Below are 20380 nucleotides of genomic sequence, written 5' to 3' on the forward strand. Positions count from 1 at the left end.
TCTTCCAATTAAGAAGGAAAACACGATGGTAGGATGTAGGCGATTATTGCAGATATAAAACCACACTTTTTAGGTTAAGGAAAATAACATTTTTTAAAGTACGAATAGAACCGCCGGCGGCACATTTGTAGCGTCATGACAATTGCACTACCTTTAGCATCACTATACCATCGTAGTATGTGTGAGATCTTAGAGACACAAAACGAATTGATCAAATCGGCCAGGTGTTCTAGAATCCTGCACACCTCTCGCAGCGTATTTATGTTTCTACACAGCAGTAGCGGGGTATGTGCCAGATAGATTGGCTGACTCTGTGTAAATGCAAAGTATGCCGGAGAGTATCGCACGTGTGAATGCTCTGACTTATTACTCCAGCCGGCCAAGTGCTCTTGGCCGGTTTATGGAACAGGGAGCTTGCAATTATCGTTAGAAAAATAAATCTAGTAGGAATCAGAGCGCGTGTAGTCCTATTATAGCTTTACATAGGTTAACAAGTAATCAATCCAGCATACGATTCTATCAATTATTCCCGCTTAAATTCCTACGTCACTCATTGAACATTTTAGACATTTCAGTACACATTTCATATTTTTAGTTATTACAACTATCGCCTCAGTATATTATCACTGCGGAACACTTGAACACTTAGAACATTTTAAATCGAAAACAGGCGTTTAATAACATTAAGGTTACGTATATCTAAACTGTGTCGTCTAACACGATCGGGCACAATTTTGGAATTGATAAACTACATGTAGTTGCTACTGCAATATTTCACACAAAAGCACGCACCGTACACATGAGCTCAACACACGAGCAGAAACCCATCCGTTCTGATCCGAGTAAAGCAACACACTCACGATGAGGTTTTTAAAGAAAAAAATTCCGACCAGATGAACCGAGAGCATTTCGTGGCTTAGAGCCGAATACCATTCGAAGCGAAGAGTAGGAAATTTTTAATGCTCTTCTTCATGCGAGCTTTGTTTTGGATCTGTCTAGTTTCTGTTTGCTTATTTATAAGTGTATCTTGTTATTGTGAAATTAATAAGACGAAAGACATTTTGTTATAACAACATACCACCTAGTATTCAGATGAGTCTGCCTGTTACGAACCGGAAGAATTTACTTCCAATTTCAGCTTCCAATACATTTCAGCTACAATTCGTGAATACTTACGCAACTTTTGGAACACTAAAGAGAATGCAAATTATAGAGAGTTTACCTTACATTACCGGTGGGGAAAACCCAAATCCAGACCAAAGCTTTATTTTTCTCCTTGGCATACTTTTCTCATTTTCCTCTCCAAAAGCTTTGCGATATTTCCCCTTGCTACAATCGTTTTTAAAAACTCTCTTTGGTCTCTTGCGTTGTTGTTGGCTCGTTCTATTGTACCAAAGTTCTTTTTTTTTATTCAACAAGAACGGGCAGGCCGTATTCCTTATAACTAAAGGTAGCTTAATCTAAGATACAATTCACATTCGTTTGAAGACATTTCCTTCTCCAAACAGTGAAAGGTAAACTTATCCTGGGTGTATTCGGACGTGTAACAAAGTTCTTATCATGCCTTTAAGTGTGTAATTCATTTATTTGTCTTCTTGCTGTCGTTGGAAATGTTAAAATTATTAAAAATATCAAGTCATAAACCATAACTTTAATCATCGCGAAATATCCGAACCATAACTTTAATCATCGCGAAGTCCGAAAAAAATAATGACTATACTTTCATCATACACAGGTAGCATATGTGCAACTAATAATTCAAATGTTAAACAAGTTATTTACGTAAGTGCTTATTTTTAACCGAAGCAGCTTATTTAACTAAACTCGAACATATGCGCACAACAACGCTGTTACTGAGGAATCGTGCTTGATTCTTAACATGCAACGCAAATATGTAAAATATTTTGCTTACAGGGTTTACGAGTTTATGTGGCGTCGTAGCTTTTTCCATAATCAATTGAACCAGAATTAGCAAGAGACTGAATAATTCAGATAGACCCTGCATCATTCGCATCATTTGGAACCGCCCAGTAAGACAGCGCGCTGTTAATTTACCCATTCTGGCAATAATTCAAAACAGTTAAATATTACATTTGTTACATATAAGCTTATCAGCGAAAAAACAACAATCTTGTCAAACAAAGCTGCAAAAACCAGGGTATGGTGATAAACACGAACAATATTGCACTCTTCCTCAAAGTGGGTGAAGTACCTAGGTGGGCTTTAGCTTTGGTCCGGTCGCCATAATGTTTTGACGTTAAAGAATTTGATTGTGACGCAAATTTTCACTCATACAACGATACACAGCGATATGAAGCACACACATGCACTGATAAACGATCGAACCCACCGGTGTCAAATGTTGTTTCATTTTTATAAGTGCAAATGTCAGATCGTTAGGGATAAGCCCACCTAATTACTTTACCCACTTTGCTCTTCCTCTTAAAAAGTAAACACAAATTCGAGCTTCGCAGCTAGTGTGTGCTGTGTCGTTGTGTGAGTGAACATTTACCCAGCTCAGTCAGGCAGCGCGTTCTTAATTTTAATTAAACTAACGTAACAACGGTAACGGTAATTTAACTAAATTTGCCTCACTCAGGGTCGATCTGTGTCAAATTCTTTTTGGGTCGATTATGGAAAAAGCTCTGACGACGCCAATAAAATCATTAACCCTGTAGAATCGTAACCCTGTAACCATTTTGTTGTCTGGGCCGTATTTGACAGATCAAAAGCGACAACATTAAAACAAAACCGTGCATTGGAAAGACACGAAGGCAAAATTACTGTTTTTATCTCCGAAACCCTACTCTTCATCATTGCAGTTTATCAAAATGGAACCAACTGACACTAAAGAGGACTATATTCAACAACGATTGAACAAAGTAATGGAATCTCGTATTGAAACTGATCGAGAAACGCTGGATGCGCTTACGGATTTATCAACATTCTTCAAAGAAAACACTCTTCAATCGAGACGTAACCTGCGTAGTCAAATCGAAAAAAGAAGCTTAGAAATTAATCAGGTAAGTTACTAAACATAAATCCGATAAATCGCTCTAATAAACTATTCCCTATTGTTCTTGCAGAACTTTCTGAGTGCGTTTAAGGAAGTAAAAGAATTGTTGGACGGTATATGTGATGACATCATCTCTATGAATCAATCGGTTGAAAACATGAAATCGCAATTGCATAACACTGAAGTACAAACGAAGTACCTTATTCAGCAGGCAAACACGTTTCAGGAAGAAAATTCCAAACTGCAAATTCAACAAAAGATCGCCAGTGGGTTTTTATCACGGTTCCAACTGTCCGTTACCGAACATCAGATGTTATACGGTTCGAAGCGCGACGCACCGATTTCCGCGGAATTTTTCCAGGTGCTGGATCGTGTACAGGGAATTCACGCCGACTGTCGAACACTTATGCAAAGCGGCTACCAAACAGTGGCACTGGACATAATGGAAGAGATGACATTACATCAGGAAGCGGCACTGGAAAGACTGTACCGTTGGACACAGTCTCATTGTAGAAACGTGGAATCCAACGAAATGGGTGTACTAATCGTAGAAGCAATGGCAAGACTGCAGGAGCGACCGGTGCTGTTCAAGTATGTTATAGATGAATATTCCACAGCGCGTCGTTGCGTGGTTGTACGAAATTTCATCGACGCACTTACAGTTTGTGGTCCCGGAGGAAATCCGAAACCCATAGAAATGGTAGCCCATGACCCAAAACGGTATATTGGTGACATGTTTGCATACATTCATCAAATACTGCCTCCTGAAAAGGAAAATCTTCAAATGCTGGTAAGGAACTGTGACAAGGAGGAAATTTCGGAACAGCTTCAATCGGCAATGATTAACCTATCAGATGGGGTGTATCACCCACTTCGTGTGCGTGTAGAAACGATTCTCAACACAGAAAAAGATACCATCGTTCTATACTCCATTTTCAACTTAATCAAATTCTACCAGAACATGATAAATGGAATTGTGAAAGGAGGCCAGCTGGAGCAGTGTATGGCTAATATGCAGCTGTTATCTGAAACGATGTATCTAAGCAGTTTAAAAATCCAAGTAAAACTGTTACTACAAGGTCCGAACGAGAACCGGATCGGCCTAGAGCCTCCACAAATGGACCTAGTGCCGTCGCAAAGTGTAGGTCAACTCCTGAACCTGTTAAAGGAAATACTATCCGTTGCAAGCATGGTTGCCGGCAGTCAAACTGACATTGTGAAAATCGTCGGTTGTGTCATTGATCCATTGTTACAATCGGTACAAGAATCAGCCTCACATCTACCCACAACAGACATGGCTGTGTATCTGTTGAATTCGTTATATCAAATAGAAAGTGTTATTTCGATTTACGAGTACATGGAAGAGCGATTGGAACGGCTGCGTGCCCAATCGGACGCCCAAATTGACACACTGACATCAGAGCAAGCTTCGTCACTTGTGGCAAATCTCAATCTGGGCCCTATTTACACTGTACTCCAAGGAAATGCAGCACAGATCGATCACAGGCATCTCCAGACTTTTATGGTAAGTGCAAACAAATTGTACAAAAAATGGAACGGTTGTAACAATTCAATTCTAAGACTTTGTTTTTGTTATCTTTTAGACAAAATTTGAGCAATTTTTGCAAACTCCCGAAATGTTATTAGTTCCGCAAGTAAATCTGCTCATTAGCAGTGCACATCGGGCAACGGTCCAAAAGCGATCATTCAACGTGATCATCGCGATTTATCGTCAAATCTACGAACGCATAAATGATCCCATGAACGGGTATAATGATCCCGAAACGATTCTGCCTAAAACACCCGAAAAAGTAGCGGAGTTACTTTGTGGGTAAGCTTAACTTAAACTCATCTCTTCTCATAACTAGCATGCAGCAGCTGTCATTCGTTTAAGGTTTAACGTTTCCGGGATTTTTGAAACTGTTTTAATTCACATTTTTATGTAAAAAAAGGTTAATATCGTAAAGCGCTTTATTTAATATAGTAATAGCGCTTTTAAGCGAATAATAACACTTCCAGAAAGCCTAACGTCCTAAAATAAACGATAACTGCTTCATATAGTTCTAAGTAATGTAATGCTGTTATAAGTAACTAATAAGCATTATAATGGCGTGACGTGAAAAGTTTTTCTTTCGGTTTTGGATTGATCTTAATGGAAAATCATTCTCACCTCTTCCATAAATGATCTCTTGTTATCTGAACTGATGATATTAGTGATGTGACCCAATCGATGTCTACAATTTTGGACTATAGCATGGTTTAAAAACTAGGAAATGATAAAAATTTAAATTTTTGTAGAGGGTGTTCGATATGGTTATAATAATGTAGTAGAAATTAGCAGATAATGGCGGAAGAGGGAAGATTCAAGTCAAACAATTCGTCATACCTGTTGAATTAATTACATTTCTTAATCAGACAGGATGAGACAAATATAAGAGGTAGGAACATAAAGGGGTGAAGATAAGGAGTCAGTAGAAAAGGATAAGGAGCAATGAAGTAGAACTATATGTACATTTGGCGGGATTTTTACGCTTAAAAAATAGTAAATATTGTAATAAAAATGTTATATACAAAAAGCTAACAATCGGTAGCGGAGAAAAGATATTATAATTAATTGTTTATTTGTTATCGTGTCTAAACAGACTCACTTAAGTTTAACATTTTGTTTATCGCTTACCTCGACTGCATACGGCCGCTGACATTATAGATCATTTGGGTATGCTCTGTAATGGAGTAGGTTCCATTCTCGAAGGTTCCACAGGCTCTCCTACTCAACTACTATTCCGTCACGTCCTCGCTGTGGAGAGTGATAACATGTGTCACCGCATATCAAAGCTTGTGTACATGGGCTAGTCCCAACCCTTTGGGCGGATGGTGGCACATGGCAAAACAGAACGGGACAGGGTAGTCCAGGTTTCTGGGCTAAAACCGCGAAGCTGCTGTAGCGCCGGATAAGTAAGTGAGTAAGTATGGTGAATATGAAATTAGTTATTATTAAATCAGGAGACGTGTCCGATGTCCGATCCGTTGTAGGTTTTGCGTGACCGTTTCACCAGTCGTAACGAGTGGGAAAGACGTTAAGATTAATTTTAGCTACATAACTGTATTTTCAGATGACATTTTAAGTGTCTATGTTGCACACAACTCTGTGCGTGACTGTGTAAATTCATTAATGTGTTTTATTCCATAAAATTTGAGATAAATGGTGACATATTCTATGCGTGTACTGTTCAAATCTACCTTATTTCAAGGAATCTTTTTTGTTTTGTTATTTTCCTTACAAACTGGAAAGGAATATTAAGCAAGGCGCAGTATAGTCAAGTATCGAATTAATAATGTTCTCTTTGCTGCTCTGCACAGGAGAGATGCTCATTTTCTCTAGGTAACGTTTATTGACAGGTGCTTTATAAAATTATTAACACTTGGATTATACTGCCGAACCAAGCTGATGTATCTTTCTTTCAAAATTTGTGCGTATCCATATATGGAAGTTTACATAAAATCTTATCAATGAACGTAGTTAAAAAGGTTTTTTACTTACATATAACTTCAAAATGCTGCTAAACAGACGCGTTTTCCTTGATTAATCATGAAATCACTGTTGAAGGTGACAGTATGCCGTAAGCTGACGGTTCTACTAATAAAGCTTAACAATGGCAGTCAAACCTTGCAAGTGTAGTTTTTTGTATTGCCTACCCGCATTAAGGCTTCTTCTCTGATTATCGCATTTTTAGTTAAAGGTACTGCTTCGCATAATAAAGACTCCGTTCCACATATTGAAGTTCCGTTCGTTTTAACGTACCCGGCTAACGTTGACCAAAAACTGTCCTAATATGTTTCCTCGCGGATAATACGTACAAACCACAATCACCTTACCAGTGCGTGTTTGACCCATACCAACCCCCAACTCTTTCGTTCCCTTCCACACCATCTGCGTGAACTGACCACCCTTAATGGCCGTTCGCGGTTCCACCGTGAAAGCGTACTGTTTGACCTCCTCATACCACGACCGACAGACGTCCCGAGCGTTTGGACGAGCGTTCCTATCCGAGGACCATAGACAGTAGAGATTTTCGCCGTATTTGGAGTTCTGTCGATAGGTGAAACGATCATCTCGAGCCAAAATTTCAGACCATTGTTGTGCATCTCGAACTAGCTCCTTGTCAAGGCTAAAAAGCGGAACATTATACTAAATTAAATGACAAACTCGTATTAAACAGCATTAAACATACACTAAATCCATCGCACCATGGCGCCTCCGGTATTCGTTGTGATGCTTGAGCATTGCCACCGCAAACTCATTGAACTGCTCCTGGTCATTTTCATCCACGATACGGACATGTTTTTCGGGTTTTTCGAACCCAGGCCGTCGCAACGACGAGACCGTCGTATTTCTGATTCGTTCGCCCTCAGGCGTTTGCTTAAGAACTGACGGTTTGTCAATAACAATCTTGGGTATTTCAAAACCCCCCACGGGTGGGACGTTTTTTGCGAAACTGCCAATATAGTTTCCCGGTGGATCATAATTAGCCACCACAAACACTTGTCCAGAGCTGCAAAACGAAACGCTTGGTTAATGCGCCATTGATCGAACACACTTTCCCATAATGCTTACCGATTTCTTGCCAACCCAACGCCAAGCTCACGGCTATCTTTCCACACGACCTGCGAGAAATGTCCCGTCTTCAGTGTTGCTGGCTCCTTCCCAAACACGTGCAGGTCGATCTCGCTGTACCAGTTCTCGACCGGTTCCCGTCCACTCACGATCATACTGGAACCAGCCGTGATGGAGGAGCTCCACGAACAGAAGATGTTCTCCCCATACGCTGAATTGCTCCGATGCACCAACACACCCCGAGCTGCTATCACCTTAGCCCACTCTTCCGCAAACCGACACAACCGCTTGCTTAGCTTTAGCGGCAGTACTCCATGCCGTGCCCGGTACTCGTTATGAGCCTTCAGACACTCGCGTTCAAACTCAGTGTATAAAGAAGGAGTGCTGCCACGTAGCGACGACTGTGAACCTCCGTAACTCGGCCGCAAGCTGCTGGTCGAGAGGACCTTTGAAGGACTTTTGGAGTGTCGCAGCAGTGGACTCGCATTATTGTTGCTCCGGTCCAGTGACTTTGGACGGAGCGACCCAACCACACTCTGGCTATTCAGCCGTTTAGAGTCGCTAGATGATGCTTTACTATCCAGTGATGTATTGTTGTTCCGATCGCTTTTAGAGCGATTCTTTTCCAACTCGGCACTCGTCGTAAGGATTGTTCGCAGTGGAGAGATTGAGAGCCGTGGAGAACCGATGGAGAGTTTCCCAGTCGAAAATGAGCGTGACATGTCATTACCGCTGAGATCGAACTTCTCCTTAAACACCACCGTCCGGTCCGGTTTGTGGCCCTTATACGTTTGTATCGTTTCCATCGTAATCACCTCGCATAGTGGATCCTGTGGGACAAGAGAAAAACAGAATCGAATATTAAGCAAACGAATACGAAAACTTTTAAGTATCACGCTCAGCAAACAATAAAAGGAAAAGTGAATTTTATCGTCCCAAATTAAACGCCCGTAAAGCAACGACATTTATGATCGCATCATGCACCACGACTGCTCAAATAAATAAACTACAGAAAATGAACCAGCGCGATAAGCAATAATAAGCAATACCTTATTTCTGGTATCTGAAAAATAGCTGCTCCCCGAATTTTTAGGCAAATTATTATGTTTGGTCCTTGACAAACTGTTGTTTGTAAAAACAATGAAGAATAAAAGAAATAATAAAAGCATAAACGTACATTTTGTCCATTGATTTTCGGTCAGGTACACATTCGTAAGTACGAAAACGCCGCAAAATAATAACTTAACAAAAAAATAAGGAGATTCATACTCTAAACTTCTTAATACCGGTTATGACCGAGATGGTAACACTTTTGTTCTGTATCTTCTGGTTCATACTCTGCCAACATCTTTTCGATTCGCAGTTGCCCATTTTCCCTTACCTTTTGACTACCCTTGTGATTGATGACGCGCTGGTCCGTTTTTCTGACCATTACTACCCGGGACAGTGCCCCGCAGTCGTGCGAAGAGCCAGCCGAAGAAAGCTGCGTTATGTCCTTTATAGGTCGCGTTGGCCTGCAAGTAAAGGAGAAAAAAGGTGTATATTAAAAGGTTTTCCAAACAACGTCACGGACGAACCACATTAAACAATAGAACAGCTACAACAATTGCACGTTCACCACCAATAGCATCAACAATTTCAACAATAAAACAACACACAATCACAACCGAGCATGCCCGTGATTAAGCAAAAGACAAGGAGGAAAAGAGGAAGATTTGAGAAATTTGTATTGGTTCTGTCAATGAATGGATGATGATCAGGGAAAGAACCGTTATAACTGTAACAATAAAATAGTTTCCAATATTTATCCGTATTCATGAATACCACACTGATAAAGTTCTTGCAAGGAAGGAAGATTTGATAGCAAATCTCTTAACAGATTAAAATTTGTCCACGTACAGGCTGAGCGTTCGCCACATCGTGTAAATACCGCTTTTTTGTAGATGTTAGTCTCCTTTCCAATCTATTAACAGTCCACCTTTTAGATTCCAATTCCACAATTCCAATTCCACACAATTTCAATTCCACACCAGAACAACCGTCTTCAGTGTATGCAGGCACCTTTCTGATGAAGAAGGGAGGATTTTACAGCAATAAAATATTTTCACTTATGTAACACTTTCAGTTCCCTTTTTTACATTACTATTCCAATGTGCAATAACGGACGCTAAATATTTGCATTCTCAATGCACCTTGTCCCGTCTTATATTGTGAGGTTGTGGCGGCCCGGATTGAGAATATTTCGTAAAGAACCATCAAAAATACGTTTGCTTAAACGTCAAATGTAATCATAGGATACCAATGTTTATCATTTACTTTACTAGAAAACATTCCCCTAAGCTTGTTTGAGATGTACTTTTCCAATAAAGTTTAGCGCGGCAGCAGATTTGGATAACGCACCTGGTGCCCATGATACCATGTGGTGCCATGGCATGTACTTCGGGAAGAATATCGGCCGACTCGTCATTATGTACTAGAAAATGACCTTCTAGTTGCAGGGTAAACATACATCTAGTAAGCCATTATATAGCAAGCAAAACTTCTATTCTTCTTCTTCTTGCCGTACCGACCTACTACGTCATGTCTGTCATTTCTGGCTTACAAGACTTATATCATGTAGCCGGAGAGTCAGTACGGGGGATTTGTTCCGGATGGTATTTTAGCCCGGTCCTGTCGTGTGAAGACGGACGCCGCTACCAACACACCCCAGGTCACCCCGTCGATTTGGAAAGGAGAGACTTGTAGAACTCAGTGGCGGGTTTAACGGTAAGCGGATCCAAGCTCACAAGGGGTTCCGCCCGTGGTGGATCTAACGGTGAGCACCTAGGGTCACGCCGTATGGAAACCCCCGAAAAATATTGTTTAGTAGGGAAAACTATATGTAATACGACAGAAAAAGGGTCCGAAAAGCGTCGCTTAAACCATGCCCGTATGCTAGAGGAGGGACTACAAGGGGCCTCTGGAGAAGTTGAATATCCAGATTCGCTATAATCAATTTCTTTACATAGCACGCACATACCCACCGTCCATACTATCATCGTTTCACACCTATCAAGAAGCACTTCTCTGGTTCGTCACTAAAAACCAACAATCAACTTCCCGGTTGTTCACACAAACAACTCTCCTTTCCACCAGTCCCTAATGTTCTGTTTCTCATCTTTCCCCCCCAAAAAAAAAACAACTGTTGTTGTCATTTCGAGTTTACAAATTTACTTACACTAATGAACAAACAAATGCGCTCATCGTGGCACATTAAAAAGGCCCCCAGTAACTTCCTTCGTTTGTTTCTCGTGCTTATGCTAGACACTGATCCATACACTGGTGGTAAGGACTACGGCCACAAACTGTCAACCATTTAGCTAACTGCTTCATTCCCAATCAACAACTGACGATTCAATTTTGAGCACGGTGACGCAAAAATGTTGTTGCTCCTCCAGCAGACGATGAAATCGTCATCGATAAAGACTAACGCCACCGGTTTGGCTGCACGCTCGCGCTAACCAGGACACCTTCAATAATATCGGTCGTTAAATTCGCGGTCTTTATAGAACGTATTGTATCGCCACAGCCGATCACCAACTTAATAGTTTAAAAATTTCAAAGAGATAAAAAACAGTCCAAAAGAACACTGGCTTACTGCCACTGTCGCTAAAAATGTAACCAGATCAGGACCACCCTCTTTGGTGGCGATAATTAATCTCATAATTGTAACAGCACCATAATTAATACGTCATAAATTGAGGTTAAATATTCATTCGCAATTGGTAGTGCTTGCTCGGCTACTCTTCACCCGTCCAGTGGACGATGCCCTTTTGCGAAAGACGAGCAGCAGGGTAGCATATCGGTTTCGCGCGCCGGTCCACGTTCGATACCGGTACCCAAACCAACATGGTGCGAAATGTTGATGGCTTGTTTACTTTAGGAAATGTCCAGTGCAAATCATATGCACATGTTAATCGATTGCACGTTTGCCGTGGTAGCTGAACACCCTTCGCTTAAATGGATATAAGCTAACTACTATTGCAAGGGGTTACACAGACTACGCCTTCCGCGACGAGGTGAAGGGTTGCTCTGAAAGGTTTACGGAGTATCTAGGGGTTTGGAGATTCGATCCGAGATGCAGCAATTGCTACACGCACCAATTACTATGCGTATTGATACGATCGAATTCGATTACCGTTTCTGTATAGTTTACAATATATTTTTTACAAAATAATAGAGCGGCTCGGTGATAGAATGATCGTAGTTACCGGATCTCACACTACAGTAACGGACTAGTACCAATTGCCATTCGGGCCGTTCTTCCGTACGTCAGACCAACTACCCATCAGTAGGTAAATATTATTATAGGTAAACGTAAAAACTTGTCTATAACCTTTACATAATAAATCGTTAAATTACGTAACTAACATCAACTATCAACTCCATATATTCGATAATATACAAGTAAAACATTACGTTAACACACCTTTGCCATGGTAGTAACTTATCGTGTAACTACTAATACAGTCGAACCTAACTGGATGGGGATATAAATGCGTGCCAACTATGAAAATCACACTCGATGGTTTGGTTGTTTGACAAATGCCCATATCGAGAAATTAACCGAATAAGCACACGAAGTTCACTTAACCCGGACAGGAAGTTTGTACGTAGAACAAATTTCATACTTAGTAGACCAGAATTATTGAAAATAACAAACTCGATGATTGGGAATGCATCCCAACTATTGAGGTGCCAACTATCGATTAACCCAACTAAAATAAGCCCAACCAGTGAGGGTCGACTGTACTGAAAATGCTCATTAGTCAAAATTATGCTTTTCGGCTACCCAGCTGGCTGTAAACTGTTCCTCAGTCATCATTCCTGTCCAGATTTCCTTATCACACTGATAAAGCAAACGCAGGTACTTTACCTATAACAAGCAGAACAACTCTCCGATAATTGGTCCTTAGATAAGATAGTACTACACTGGCAAAGAGTGAATTGTCAATGTAAAAAATAACTAAACCCGAAACAAAACATGCAAACCCGACGCAAAAAAATAACGTTAACTAAAAATCATAAACCTTTCAACTTAAAATATAATGACGTTCGTTTTGACAACGGTTGTAGCTACACTAACAGTTGTGCGAAACAGTTTTATTTACGGTTCTTCTCACCTTTAACCCTCACTACTTGCGCGTTGTAACTGTGTCAGTGAAGTATTACGCATAAACTAAACCGCACTGTTGGAAGGCCCTCTAAGCTAGAAGTTCTTTATTTTCCTCAATGTTATTCTGTCAGCTACCGAGAACGAGGTGATGAATTGAAATGCAAATATACTTCTATCCGGAATCGTACCTATAAACCTCTACCATGCTAAACTTTGTTTAAATTCAATGTTATAGTATATGCATGTCGTGAACCAAGCGCAATGGGTCTAAACGCACAAAAATTCAAAATGCACAAAAGCTAGAGAAACAAATTTGCCATGGCAATACTTTCTAGTAGCGATGATGTACATGTACACCTTTCATCGGTCGCTAGTCCACGAATGTCAAGGTCGCTTACTACACTGAGTATTTACCATTAGAATCGAAGTGGTGTCGGAAAATGCCTGCTTTCATATTTATCGTCGCGTGAGAGAGCAAGAAAAACAATACACAAACAAAGCTTCTGCAAGAGAACAAAATAAAAATACCTTGATTGCTCAGAAACTTTGGCATTCGCTTGCATCCTGAACGAATAAAATGAGGTATTGCTAATGTTGCAGTACTTCCCATTGAATAAACATACTAATTACAACGTTACTGGCTAAACGAATATAAAAGTTTAAACAATTTTTTGTTTATTTCGTGTCGTTTTTCAAATCGAAGTGAGAGGAATTAAGCCTTTTTGTTAGTTTAGCTACATCTCGTGGTGAACGATATATATGTGACTGAAAATAGTGTCATCGTACTGGAACGTTTGAGAATAAACTAGTTAATAAACTGCAGGAAGTAAATGAAGCAGTTTTCTACTTTTGGCTGGACGATTTTATTTCAATAATGAAATTCATTGTTTACAGCGATACATCTGGTCTTGTGCATCTTTATGAAACTTAAATCATTCAACTTTATAAACTTTATGAAGCAAAACAGAATGTAAAGTTCGCTTAGACAATGAAATAGGATACAACTCAATGTCCATCGCAGTCTGGATTAAATTGATATTAAAGTGTTTATTTATTTAACAAGCAACGCATATTTGGACAGATTGAAATCTAATGGAAAACCGTATGAAATGTGCGAGAAATTCAAGATGTTAAAAATGAAGGGTAGACTGTTAAATGTATTGCTTATGATGGGAAATGAAATCGTGGAGCTCCAATTATCAGCAACGGAGTGTATAAAAATGAACTACAAGTCGCACTATCTTGCTAGTTTGGCCTACGAAAGCAGCAAATAACATCAGTAAGCAACAAACCTACCCCGATGCTTTGCGTTACTTCCCACCAGTTACTACTTTTGACGACGTTAATGTCTCAATAACAGAAAGTTAACCAATTAGCCTGCTTTTCATACCCTAAATCATAACGTACCAAGGCCTAAACAATACGGAGCACCTCTCCCTCGCTTGGAGGGGAAATATTTTTTCCGTGTATAAATATTGCTACTTAATAAACTTATTACTCCAAACCACTGCTCCATACCATTCTGAGGCCGGTGTTTTATCACGCTGCATACCTAACCCACGTGCAAATCCAAGAATACAAATTGCACAGGCAAGGTACAAGTTTTCCACAGCCGGTCTATTATTTTCTATATAGCAAGAATGAATGAGAGGAAATGAAAAATCTTCCCCCTTCCCATCAATCCGATCAAATCATCACAGCGCCTCGACAAACCGACTATCGTTCCATCGATTGGCTAAAAATGGTGACCAAATGATAATAGTACTCGTTTCATCAACCGTTTTCCCACTGCGTAGTTGCACTACTCGGCTAAATGGAAGAATTATTAACCGAGCTACAGTTTCCCGTTTCTCTCTCCACCCACCCCCTGGAATAGGCAGACTTGAAGCAACCCTACGCCCCAATGAACGCCAATCACACTAATTTTAATGTAATAAATTGCTCATCTTCGTCCGGAACAAATGACGTTCGAAAGAATGCAATGAATGATTGCAGGCATGCATTTACGACCGATCATGAAGATCATCTACTAGCGGTATATCTTCCTTCTGCTACAGATCGTTCGGTCCATCGTGAATTGTGATGTAGATCATAATTGTTCTTTACTGCCAACCAAAAACCTGCATCAACAACAATCTAGGTCTGCCAATTCTGGCTAACTAAACACATAGCCAGATAGTCTGTCGGAGAGTACGGAGGATTGATCCGGACAAGATTTTGGATCATGTCTATCTTATAACGATCAGTGCCGCTATCAAATACTCCACCGGACCACCCCGTAGATCGTAATTTCCAGAATATACTTCTGTGTACAGTGTATAAATGGATCCAGCAGCGATACGCCCTTCGTTCGCGTACAGGCCATATATCACGCATGTCGCGATCGTATCGAATCTGCATGGAATGCATCATCACGAAACTGGAGCATTGTGTAATAGTGGTCGTTTTAATTGGTTGCACATCAATATAGCTCCTTGAAAGAAGATGGAGTTGAAAAATAATGTTCACATGCAAATAAAATTAGTTAAACAATATGACGACACTATGAAATGGCTACTCCCATTGCTAGACGCTCAATTATCTTGTCACAATAATTTAAAATCTAATGCGACGGTTTGCAATTGAATTGTAACTCATCAGAACAAACAGACCAGCACCATTTGCAGGTGGTTTTATTTCCATTTATCCACTGATGTGTACAAAATTGCCATCGTTTACGTCGAAGAAATTCAAGTCCCCAAAAAAACCATCAAACATTTCTTACGTCCCAAAAATTGTGCTTGGATATATTCAAGCCCAAACTGTTTCATCCTGCTAGTTTTCGTTGCACTATGTTTCCATTCGTTCAGAATAGTTCACAACAAAGATATATGGATTACTTCGCTTATTTATTCAGCCGGTTCGCTACAGAATGTTACTCACTGTGACAAGACACAGGTAAAGTGTGTTTTACCCGCATCCGCAATTTCACTGTACTGCAAACGCAGACATATTCTATACTTCACAATTACTTGCTTATCCACAAAACACCCACACATGATAGACCCTCAGTCTTGTCTTCCGACTGCCTATATTTACCTGCATCTGGAAGCCATTTTTAAGCAGCACACCTCCATCTTGCCGAAAGGTTATTTCCGGCCAGTATCAAGCGCTCCAAGATGCCACACACACCGTTTATTCACCACCGTCTGCTGATATCGCCCCGGGTTTGTTTGCGACCACTGTTTTCACAAATTTTATTGCCACCGTCGAGTTGTTCTTGTCCATGGAACGGGCACGATGAGATGCATTTGTCTGGAAATTGCTAAACGAAAGTCACGATTTCTTGCCGTTCGCTGGAAGGAGTATGGCTGGTGCGCACAATATATCTCGTCCTAAACTTGTAATTCAAAGCACGTGTTTTTAACAACCTGTTTTGCGGCATTCACTCTCCCTGGTCTCCCACACCCCCTCCCCTGATCGCTCTTACCCGCTCCTTAGTTCCTCCCTCTTCCCACCGTCCTCAAGCTATAATGTGGCTTACGAGCTTTCTGCCCTGATACCTAATAGACTCATTCAAATAGGCAACAGCTGACGCAGTAAATCACACGCTGACAACAGTGAGATCGAATGCATTGATCACGAGCATGATAGTGCGATGAGTACCACTAACACAACGCACTTCTTTACAAAGACCAAGATGATGTCGGGGCGACGACTTCATGACGCCATGCAACATTGCAAATTACGTTGAACATCTCCGAGTCAAACTAGCAACTGATTGTCGAAACAAGACAAGGCACTGCAACTGCAAACAAGAGACAACCCGTTCCAGTTGAAGTTTGACTAGAAACATGCTAGATCGTTCCAGTAGTAAGTCCCTGAAGTTCTAAAGAGAAATTCTTCGGACAATCAAATTACTTCTTCTGGGATTAACGACCTACTAGCTCACATGCCCGCTATTTAATAAGATAGTCAATGTTTTTTTACGGGGGTTTCTAGATGGGTTTTTATAACGATTTTGCCGTATGGAAAATTGCGCCACTATTACCTAAAGCTTAACAAACCGTAACAGAAACGAATTTTTTAGATGTCACCACGCAGCATATCCTAAATAATGAAGCATCCTCATTCAACCGATCATTTAAATACACCCCACCGATAGCGGATTCAACCACCGCACGGCGAATAAATCTGACCCACACAGTTAACTGCATCAAAATGAACCGCCTATATTTTTAAATTTGCCCGGTCGATAGTCAATCCTGCGATTGGTCCGGATAGGATAGGGCTCGAGCTAGATAGTCAATCCTGCGATTGGTCCGGATAGGATTTTGGTCCGGTCCGTTCGTGTGAAGACCGCTACCATCATGCCACCGGGCCGCCCCAATTAAATAATGCTTTAATAATAATTACTTATATTATCATTATATTGTTATCATTTTCTGAATCCATTTAGTGCACATACCACCCGAAATGGTGTAAACTTCCAAGAGGCAACAGCAATTCCACTGAGCCTGAGTTACAAGGTAGTCAGCGTCGCCATTCTCTTAATAATGTTTGCTCATATCTTACTATCTTTTTCCGTTGATAAGGGAAATATTTCTTATCAACCTTGCCATGCAAACAACGCATAAAATCATTGCCATGTAAATAATCTCGGAACTTTACTTCACAATGCAGAATACTTCGCACGAATCACTCAATAATAATAATAAAAAAAACTAATACCAAACTAAGTCAAATCAGGGTCTATGCCATAAATACACAGTACACTGCACTGGTGTACACACATCGAGGTTATTATTAACACCTGAAACTATCCGATGTAGACCGTCCCCTTCTCGAGTGTGTCCCGTGTCCAAAGTCAAAACCATCAGCGATAGGTTTCACTCCATTTTGGCATGGAGTTCGACCAAAACCCAATACTCGACAATGCTAAAATGGCTACATTCCGGGGGTGGTAAGGTGGAGCTACCGGACGACACTTTCGGTATTGGGAGTTCAATCTCTGTAAGCAGTTTGGGAGGCGTGATGTGCATTAACAAAACACTACATGCGAAACGAATTAAAAATTCGTTCCAGCGTTCGTCTATGAAGGGTCAAACCATTATCTTGTGCTTTATCACAAACTCAATCATTTGTTTATTCCCAATCCATTACTAAACGATTACCGATGAAACGCATTTCCGATGATACAACCAAATGAATCGTACTAAAGAAGCGACAACAAAGCCAAAACTCATCTAAAAATTAATGGTCCCGAGTATTAGTACGCATCCAAATCTGTCAATTTTTAATGTTTGTTGCTTAGCTGCACTGCCGCTTGTCTGCACGTGCAACGTGCAGCCAATTGTGACATTTTCATGATTTTCATCAGTGAAACCAAGAATTCATGCAAACAAATGATCCAAGAAGGGCAACGAGTCATACATCCATTGCACGATGGCATCCTACTGACACAGGAAACAAATTAATTGATTATCATATTTGATCAAAGTTCCCAGTTTCGTCATTACAGTATATATTCACTAATTCGCCGTTGATGGCCTACGAACTTGTATATGACATCCCATATTGTCTTCATATCGCATATGTCAATGTTAAGTTGGCATATGTCAGTTACTAAGAAACGCCATTGAAATAGCGTAAATAGCGGACAGCAAACTTGAAAACGGGAAATTTTTAATCACTAACCTTGTGGGTGCCTAAACAGTGCTAACTTTTTTTTTGTTAGAACGGTCCGGCCGTATCGACGGCCCACATTTAATAAATGTCATAAAATTGTGCTAAAGGTCAAGACTCCACAGAACGTCGGAGAGATTGGAAAGTTAAAAGTTTATACAAACTTATGCTACTGATTTTACAATACTTTCTGTCCGTTCGGCATGCCCTCAGCCTCATGTACATGCAAGGGAGGCAGTTGAACGAGAACTCTACACCACATGGTACAGCACCTCATCGGTTAAATATTCTACGTCGATTTCTGTAGTCGCCTAAAACAATTTACGGTCAAATGCATCTTCTACCAAAATTTCTTTTCTTCCAAAATTTTCACGTTTGTCAAATTGTTTCCATTTGTAAAGTGTGGGTTTTTACTATATTTACGTTCCTATTTAACTCTCACTTTCTCATACTCATACTCTTGCAACATCCACGCTATTCACAAACAATTTTAGAGCAGTAGAATGTGGCCGCGTAAGAAATAAACTATTATTTACAACACTGACTCCTCATCCGCAGTATTTATTGCAAATGGATATGCCGCATAAAAACAAACCCAGGATTTTTCCCGGGGATTTAGGAAAAGTGAGGGGAAAATACTTCACTCATACACACGCAGTTTAACTCTGTTTCGCGCGTGCCTACGTTAGAATACTTTACTTTTCCAAAGCCGCACACACAATATGCCGGGATTTGCTACAACAATACCGAAAACACCGAACGCTTGAAGAGAACTGATGAGAACAGATGAGAATGGGTAGTGTTCCAGCTCCCTAACTGGAGCTATGGCACACTGTGGGACTAATTATGCGCAGCATATGACGCTGGTTTGAAAAAAATATATTTGTATGCTCTAATATTTGTTTATTATATGATTTGGTTTTTCTTTGTTTTCCTAACCGTAAAATGTTGCAGATCTGTTAACCAAAAGAATATTAAATAGCTTCGAACATTCACTCATCCGGAAAATAGTATTTCTAGCGTATTATACATCATGTAATGCTACTTACGAAATGGTAAATAGTATTCTTAGTAACGCATGACTCTATAATCTTAAACTCGATATATTCGAACTGTTCGACTGGGCCATGCACCATATATAATATTCATATTATATATGCATAAATTACTATTCTACCATTTGTAATTCATAGATAAAACTAACTAATGGTCGCTATGTAAAATTTTATACCCAATTGCTTCTGTTCTGTGTGATACTGTATATGCCGGTTAAACGTTACGCGTGAGTTATTTTACACGTGCACCTGAGTCTCCAGGCCCTTACCCTACATCCACACAATGCTCTCATGCTTATTCTCTCTCTTTCTCTCTCCGTTTTCTCTCTCTCTCTCTTTATATATGTATATATATACATCTCTCTCTCTCTCTCTCTCTCTTTCGTGTTGACAGGAAGATCAAGGTTACGCGCGTACGATGCCGAAAACGCATCTCGGGATCGATTTGTTTACAATTTACACTTTTCTACATCACAAACGATGTGTTAACATAATGAAAATGCTTCAAAAACTACCCAATTCGGAATCTCTAGGGTACTATGGTTTACATAAAACAAATACCAGCGGTAGTTCCTAGCTGGTGGAATTTTATTTACACAACACGTGACTAAAAGTCAATATGAGTTTTTTTTTTTATAGTAGCTTAAATATGGCAAATCTTTTTGAGTAGAAAAGATTGGCCAGTTTGGGTGATAACACGGATCTAATTAACACGAATATCATTCAATTTTACGCACACACACACATACTTAGTCGACTTCCTCTCCAGAATTTGCGTTTTTCAAATTTATTGTTGTACACGCGCCCTCTCGACTTACGCGGATTTTATAAACTTGACATTTCACGGACTTTTGCATGTAGAAAACTTTAAATAA

General features: G+C 40.1%; 2 protein-coding genes across 2 annotated transcripts; one reads left to right on the forward strand and one right to left on the reverse strand.

The window, feature by feature from the left end:
• The first annotated feature begins 2831 nt into the window (after positions 1-2831).
• LOC128713603 (conserved oligomeric Golgi complex subunit 6) lies at positions 2832-4851 on the forward strand. The gene is made up of 3 exons (XM_053808463.1): positions 2832-3023; positions 3087-4541; positions 4621-4851. The coding sequence occupies exons 1-3, from the start codon at positions 2832-2834 to the stop codon at positions 4849-4851; spliced, it is 1878 nt and encodes a 625-aa protein (XP_053664438.1).
• Positions 4852-6809: 1958 nt separating this feature from the next.
• Positions 6810-15902, reverse strand: LOC128713635 (uncharacterized). The gene is made up of 5 exons (XM_053808497.1): positions 15865-15902; positions 9013-9145; positions 7632-8461; positions 7249-7569; positions 6810-7185 (listed from the first exon to the last, which is right to left on the reverse strand). Exons 1-5 carry the CDS (start codon positions 15900-15902, stop codon positions 6810-6812), a joined length of 1698 nt encoding a protein of 565 aa, XP_053664472.1.
• Positions 15903-20380: the final 4478 nt, after the last annotated feature.

The sequence above is a fragment of the Anopheles marshallii genome, chromosome 3 (assembly GCF_943734725.1).
Source record: "Anopheles marshallii chromosome 3, idAnoMarsDA_429_01, whole genome shotgun sequence".
Classification (NCBI taxonomy): domain Eukaryota; kingdom Metazoa; phylum Arthropoda; class Insecta; order Diptera; family Culicidae; genus Anopheles; species Anopheles marshallii.